The following is a 7,737-nucleotide window of genomic DNA, read 5'->3' as shown; positions in this document are numbered from 1 at the left end:
TTTGAAATATTAGGCTACTGGTAAACTATGATTGCATAACAGCAAGAACAGATGGTTACAAAGCTTATTGTTCTGTTTCCGCACATTGTAGGCCAGTGCTCACACTTTAATCCAAATTTGTTGAGACTGACTTTCTGTTTGGTTTCTGTATAAAATAACAACAATTGTTAAATTAATCTATTATTTTACTCTTCAAACAAATCTCAGTGTTAATCTGACCTGACATGAAAGCTCAATACACAAATATAATTCAAATTTGATAAAAGCAGACACTTTCCAGAAAGCTGATTTGTTCCATTCCACTCCAGCAAGAACACATTTGAAACATATTTTAACGTTCTGTTAAGATTACTTAAATGTTAAGTATGAGCTAAATGTCTGTTTAACGGGTTAAAACTAAATATTAAACTGTTTTTTTTTTTTTTTTTTTTATCGTTTCTATGGTAAACTCCAGCATAACACACGTAGACATGGCAGACATGAGTTACAGTCGGAGAATTGCGGTCTGGACCTGTGTGTGTGTGTGTGTGTGTGTGTGTGTGTGTGTGTGTGTGTGTGTCTCACATCTGCTCAGGATGTCAGACACGTCTCGTAACTCAAACATGGAGGAGTTGGTTTAGTATGATACAGTTCCAACAGATCTGCGATTAGAGTTTAGTCGCTACACAGTAAATAAGACGTGAACTTGTTTGGAAATGGTTGATGATTAAAATCAGAGCAAAGTGCACGATTAGACTACACAAGTCAGTGAGGACACACACTGAGTATCCTCGCCATTGCACAACTTTAACTTCCATGTATCTGAAGTTGGGCGCCAGGATTTGAGCGCTATGTGGTACTTTTGCGATGTTTTCGGTCGTATATGGCCATCTCCGTTTATTTTGTTTTGTTTGTTGGCGTTTTGGATCGCACCTGCGTTCCTGCATCCGCAGTGTTTGGATTTTAAACCTCCCTTTCAGCCTCAACAAGAACTTGAGTTCTGTCAAATGTATAAATACTTCGGCTGCTGTGACTATGCCAGAGACCAAGAGCTGATGGCAAAATACTATCGGATAATGGATAACTTCGATTATTACGGGTATTCCAACTGTGCAGCGTACGTCCAGGATCTGCTCTGTCAGGTAGGCTAAGTTTGGTTAACTTTTTTGTTACAAATTTGACATTTTTTGTTCTTCTTGTTGCTGGTAAATGTAGGCTACTCGAACCACATTCGCCTCTCAACACGTACCGCATTTTGCAGCCATAAATTGTAAACGATGGTGTCCAACAGTCTGCCTGCCAGGCGTTGAAACACGGTTGTTTGGTGAAAGGCCAAATGACGTCATTAGTAGGCTAATCACGAGGAACAGCGTTTGGCCAATATGAACAAAACTGAATTAGCAAATACTTAAAATCCACATATGCATGCACAGTCATTTAAATGAACATAATAGCGTAGCTAAAACAGAAAAGACTTCATAGGCTTATAATATGCCTGTAATAAATTAAAAAATAATGTAAAAAAAAAAAATCTGTGGAAATCAACCACTTTTGTCATGGTTCCTTTATAAAAAGAATGTTCAAAAATAACATAATAAAAATAATATGTTATCTTTAAATGTCTTTACTGTCTACTAATTGAACACATCCACGATCACTAAAAAAACTTTGCGACAGTCAAAACGGTCTGGCAAATGCTAGCGACCAAGGTTCACATAGGGACTTTTGAAGTAGTTAACTTGTTGTGGTTTCTCAGAGTAGCAGACATGACTTGTCAGATCCATTGCTTGAGGCCATCGTGATTCAGTTATAATCCCTCACTTTTCCTGTTTCTGTTCTTCAGGAATGCTCACCATATGCTGCTCACCTTTTTGATGCCGAAGACCCCAGCACACCGTTACGGACCATTCCTGGACTCTGCCCGGACTACTGCTCTCAATTCCATTCCAAGTGCAAATCCTTTCTTACCTTGTTGTCTGACGATCCACGTCTGTCAGAACTTCAGCATGATCAGCACAGACTTTGTCAGTACCTTGAGCTGGATGACCCGGATTACTGCTATCCTCATCTGCTGAGCAATGAACGATTGACCAAAAATCTGGGCCGCACCGCAGCAGACTCTGAAGGCTGCTTGCAGCTGTGTTTGGAGGAGGTTGCCAATGGACTCAGAAATCCTCTTGCCATGGTTCACGCCAATGATGGCACGCACAGGTTTTTCATTGCTGAACAAGTTGGCCTGGTCTGGGTATACCTTCCAGATCGATCGAAGCTGGAAAAGCCATTTCTGAACATCACAAAGGCTGTGCTGACATCTCCATGGGAAGGTGATGAAAGAGGCTTTTTGGGACTCACCTTTCACCCCAACTTTAAATACAACGGGAAGCTCTATGTTTACTACTCTGTTGAGGTGGGCTTTGACGAGAGAATCCGTATCAGTGAGTTCCGTATCTCCTCTACGGATATGAACGTGGTTGACCATCGTTCAGAGAGGTGAGCAGTTTTTCTTTGACCCTATGCATACATACTGAGTTTAGAGTGTCCAATACTCCCTGTGTTTTCACGTCCCCTCAGAATAATTTTGGAGATAGATGAACCTGCTTCTAATCACAACGGTGGACAGCTTCTCTTCGCTGATGATGGATACTTATACATCTTTACTGGGGATGGCGGAATGGCAGGAGATCCATTTGGGAAATTCGGAAATGCACAGAACAAGTAATTTGTTCTGTACAACATCAATTTATTAATTCAGTTTAGTACAAGAAAGACAGATTTTCTATAATAATTTTCCATCTCTTATCTATATGTTACCACTAGATCTGCCCTTTTGGGAAAGGTTCTGCGCATTGATGTAGATGACAACGAAAAGGGGCCACTGTATAGAATCCCACCAGACAATCCTTTTGTGCATGAACCCAATGCTCGTCCAGAGGTGTTTGCCTACGGGGTGAGGAACATGTGGAGGTGCTCGGTAGACAGAGGAGATCCGAACACCAAGGAAGGAAAAGGACGAATCTTCTGTGGGGATGTGGGCCAGAATAAGTATGAGGAAGTAGACATTGTGGAGAAGGGCCAGAATTATGGCTGGAGAGCAAAAGAGGGCTTTTCTTGTTATGACAAAAAACTCTGTGCCAACAGCTCCTTAGGTGGGAATATAGATGCTCCCAATGTCAGGCTTTTTTAAATTTCTTGATGCTTGAAAAAGTATTTTTCAACCCATTAATTATTTTACATTATAAACTCTTTTACTTCTAGATGATGTTCTTCCGATTTACGCATATCCACACAAAATGGGTAAATCTGTCACAGGTGGATATGTTTACAGAGGTTGTGAAAATCCTAATTTAAATGGCATGTACATATTTGGAGACTTCATGAGTGGGTAAGTAGTGAAATGTATGTATGTACACTACGGCTCAATGTTTTGAAGACATTATGATCAAATGATCAAACATGTTCAAAATTTCATTTTTGCCAGGGATAAACTACATTTGAAAAAAGAAAACATATTGTAATAATATTTCACAATATTACTGAACATTAGTGTATGTGCTGTTATGATACTAGTTAAGGTCATTACTAATTGGATTTTTTTCAAAATGACAAACATGTGCTCTATGTATTTTTCACAGACGCCTGATGAGTTTAAAGGAAAACAGAAACACACACAATTGGGAATACAGTGAGGTTTGCATGGGTGTGGGTCTGACTTGTTCATTTCCGGGGCTCATTAACAATTACTATCCATACATCATATCGTTTGCAGAGGATGAAGCAGGTATGTACCCAGAAAGGCTATATATATTCCTTTTCAATGCCTTATATGCTGCAAAAAGTATACTAGCGCCTCCTAGTGAATAAAAAACCTATTTAGAAATGTATGGTAATTTGATCAATATTTAATGTGACTCAACTTGTTTTTTCCTGTGACCAGGTGAACTCTATTTTATGTCCACCGAAATACCAAGTGCAACATCTCCAACAGGTGTTGTGTACAAGATTGCCGATCCTTCAAGGTATTTATTTTTTATGATTCACAAGGTAGTCTCATGGTGTGCAAAGATCAGCTTGTGTTGCCTCTTAACAGACTTTACTCTCAAAAGATGAAAAGGCTGTGTTGGCAGCAATACGTACAGCTGTAATCTATCTCTCACTCTCTGACGTAGAGAAAATCAAACATGGCCAAGTACTACACTTATTTTGACTTGTTCCTCCATTACTTAGAAAGAAAGAAAAAAGAGAAGAAAATAAAAAATCTGGGTAACAGTGAAACACTTACAAATGAAGCGAAAGGGGCCAATCTGTAAATGTTAAAACATTCATTGTTTTAAAAGTATAGTCACATGACATAAAATATATGCATATTAACATGATTTAAGTCTGACAATTTACTTTAGATTTCTTGAAAACTGTAACTTTTCTGTTATGTCACCACATTTACAGCTGCAATGTGACAACGTAACACCTAAAACAACAGTTAAAATGTCAAGACGTACTTTAAAGCTCAAATAAAACAAAGTTTTAACAGAATAAGTGCGTTTATAAAATTCTAAGCTTCACAACTGTTTATAAATCCTCCAAAAATTGGCCCCCATTTACTACATAACCTGGATTTGTACTTCTGACAAGAGACAAGTTGAAATAAATTCTGTGCTAAACAACATTATTAGGCTACAAATTATGTAAACTGAACCCAGAATATTAATTTAAAGAAATAAAATCTCTCCCTGCTTTATTACAGACGTGCACCCCCAGGAAAATGTCATCATGAGCCTCTTTCAGTTCGTGTTAGGAGCAATCTTATACCATTCGAGCCAAAGGAAAGTAAGTTGGCTGCCTTTAAAAAGAGATGTAGAAAATTTGTACATCTAAAACATGTTTTTGCCATGAAGATATGCTCAAAATACATTATTTCATGTTACGCCAAATTTGAAACATAATGCCACAGGAATAACGCATTCCTGCTGCACTCTATGACAATGTGATTGATTTTAAAAATACCTTTTTTCACAGCCCTAATAAGAGTCCATGTTCCAACAAAGCATCCCAGACTCTCAAATCCAGAGGAACCTCCTGACACTGGCTCAAAAGACTGGCTTCAAGAAATGCTGGACATCTTTAGAGAGCAGGACGAGCAGATCACCCCCACACCATTCACCCCAACTACACCCAAGCCCATCAGGACATCCAGACAGAGGAAGGGTAGACGCAGGAAGAGCAAGCACAAGAACGGAGCAGTGAGATTGGTCGGGGATGAAGAGGGTCGGGGGGATCGGGGAAGGGTGGAAGTATACGCTAATGGGGAATGGGGGACTGTTTGTGATGATCTCTGGAACACCAAGAATGCCATAGTGGTTTGTCGGCAGCTGGGGTTCCACCATGCACTAAAGGCTGCCAAGCACGCTGAGTTTGGAGAGGGGACGAACCTGAAGATTATTCTGGATGATGTGCAGTGTGAGGGGACTGAGGAAACTCTCTTGGACTGTCAGCATGCTGGGATTGGTACACACAACTGTGCTCACTACGAAGACGCAGGAGTGATATGTGGAAAATCAGGCCTGGAGTGAAAAGTTCTGAAACTAGCTTTTTGTTATTAGTCGTAGCACATAGGTCTACCTCAACTTTACCAACTGCAATACAGAAGACATATGGACTATAATAAAATGTGATATTTCAGTTTAATTTTTATCATAACAAAGCATTCATGTTCATGGTTTGATGCTCAAATTCATAGACCTATGTGGATGTTTCATTTAATCTGAATCAATGAAGTTTTTTATTATCCAATGAGTTACGTAATTGCATAACTTTTGTAACAGTTAATTTACCATCCTGCAGTCACAAATAAATGTGAAATATGACGTTTTTGTGATTATTTTACAACAACACAAAACATGAGAAAAACATTGCACTTTTACAACTTAAAGGATATAGTTCTCCCAAAAAAGAAAATAGTTGCCATTGAAAAAAAAAACTATGTCTACTGTCAACTGTTTGGTTATCCACATTCTTCGAGATAACTTCTTTTGTGTTCAGCAGAAGAAATAAACTCACAGGTTTGAAACAACTTGAGGGTGAGTAAATGATGACAACATTTTCATTTTTGAGCAAATCTCGGATAAGTTGCTTTGTATATTTTTAATATATTACGCTATTATATGTTATATTATAGTATTTATATTTTAAATACCATAGTATTATGAATATGGTATTCATTTAATAATCTGTCAAAGTACCAATATTACCATCTTGTACAATCACTTCAAAAAGTGATCACAAAAAATTCAGCTAGTGCTATGTTGTGAATAGGGCACACATAACAAGTTGCCATTCTAGTCTAGTCTATTTTGTAGATACAGCTAACAACTTTTAATATTGTTTCTTAACGATAACCTTCTGTAAAGTAGCGTTAGTTGTTACATATCTTTCGTAGCAAATTCATTTGGTTGTTGAGTCGTTGAGCAAAGTAGGGGCTCGTTTGCTAAACATTTGTATCTAAATTCGACATTAAAATATATAGACATATAATGAAATACAAGACAAATATATTGTAAAAATATAAAAAATGTAAAAAATTGGCTTTCGTAAGTTCACTGCGTATTTTTACAGTTATTAGCCATTAGCTAGAAAGCTAATGGCAAGTTGGCTCCATAGCTCAGTGGTTAGAGCACTGGTCTTGTAAACCAGGGGTCGCGAGTTCGATCCTCGCTGGGGCCTGATCTTTTATTTTCTTCAGATTTTATGACAAATATACATTTTATATCATACTTCCTATTAACAGAATAACTCAATTTATCATATGAAAATGTGAACAAAAGTACTCATGAGTTAAATTTAAGCATAATTGTTAGCTTAATTATAATTGTTATTTAAAGTTTCATATCAGGGTTTTGTTCTAAAAAAAAAACACTGAGAATGTCTGCTCTTAAAATCTTCATCCAAACAGGAGCTAAATAAGCTGTTATACAAATGTGGGTAGATGACATTGTTCTCATTGCAATAATGGTGTGTTTGTGTGCTGAATTCCAGCTCTGCTTTGAACAAGGTCATTGATATGCTGAGCATTCAATCACGTAGGTAGTGCCAGCCTATCTCTGCCAACTTCCTTTACAAATCTGGCATCCCTCTGAAAAGTAATTTAGCTCTCTGCCTCCAGAAACACGTCATGTACAGAGCAGGTCTCAGGTTACACAAAGAAGTAAAGGAGCGGTGAATAGCATTTTAGTAGTTTTCTCTGGACATGCAGGTGTCTAAAGTAGTCACTACATTGTAATGGTTATTAAAACATGGGTGTATATGTGTAATCAAAACTAGATAGAAAGAGGGAGAAGGCTTTTTATTAAAAAGGGCTAGACCTTCTGTGCTACTTCTAATTAATTAAATGTGATGTTATAGTGACACCTACCGGCATTGTAAGTGAATTAATTTAAGAAAAGATATTTATGTAGTGAGAGCGACCATGTAATGACAATAGATGGCAGTGTTGCACTACAATCATTTTATTTATTTATTTAAAAATTACGTTTATTTATTCATTTATATGGATTTTCTTTTTCCCTTTTCTTTCTTCTTGATTTATGGACTATACAAACTTAACTGTATATTGTTTATTGTTTGCAGTTGGACAAATGTATAATAATGACATTATGTTCAATTAATGGGATACTAGTGAGTGCTTTCCTCTTGCAAGCTTTAAGTGGAGCGCTGAACCTGAACAAATCCCATTTCCTTAGTAGTACTCAACACTGATTACTGTCA

At 37.5% G+C, this 7,737-nt stretch overlaps 1 protein-coding gene and 1 non-coding gene across 2 annotated transcripts; both read left to right on the top strand.

The window, feature by feature from the left end:
- The first annotated feature begins 591 nt into the window (after nucleotides 1–591).
- On the top strand, nucleotides 592–5,836 carry hhipl1 (HHIP-like 1). The gene is made up of 9 exons (XM_059520116.1): nucleotides 592–1,121; nucleotides 1,823–2,469; nucleotides 2,551–2,694; nucleotides 2,797–3,125; nucleotides 3,235–3,361; nucleotides 3,612–3,757; nucleotides 3,914–3,995; nucleotides 4,721–4,803; nucleotides 4,993–5,836. The coding sequence occupies exons 1-9, from the start codon at nucleotides 831–833 to the stop codon at nucleotides 5,544–5,546; spliced, it is 2,403 nt and encodes an 800-aa protein (XP_059376099.1). The 5' UTR covers nucleotides 592–830; the 3' UTR covers nucleotides 5,547–5,836.
- A 787-nt stretch (nucleotides 5,837–6,623) lies between these two features.
- Nucleotides 6,624–6,696, top strand: trnat-ugu (transfer RNA threonine (anticodon UGU)). The gene has a single exon. It is a non-coding gene; the product is annotated as a tRNA-Thr (tRNA).
- The last annotated feature ends 1,041 nt before the right edge of the window (nucleotides 6,697–7,737 follow it).

The sequence above is a fragment of the Carassius carassius genome, chromosome 32, assembly GCF_963082965.1.
Source record: "Carassius carassius chromosome 32, fCarCar2.1, whole genome shotgun sequence".
NCBI lineage: Eukaryota > Metazoa > Chordata > Actinopteri > Cypriniformes > Cyprinidae > Carassius > Carassius carassius.
The sequence above is the reverse complement of the archived record's forward strand: the minus strand, read 5'-3'. Positions and strand labels throughout refer to the sequence as shown.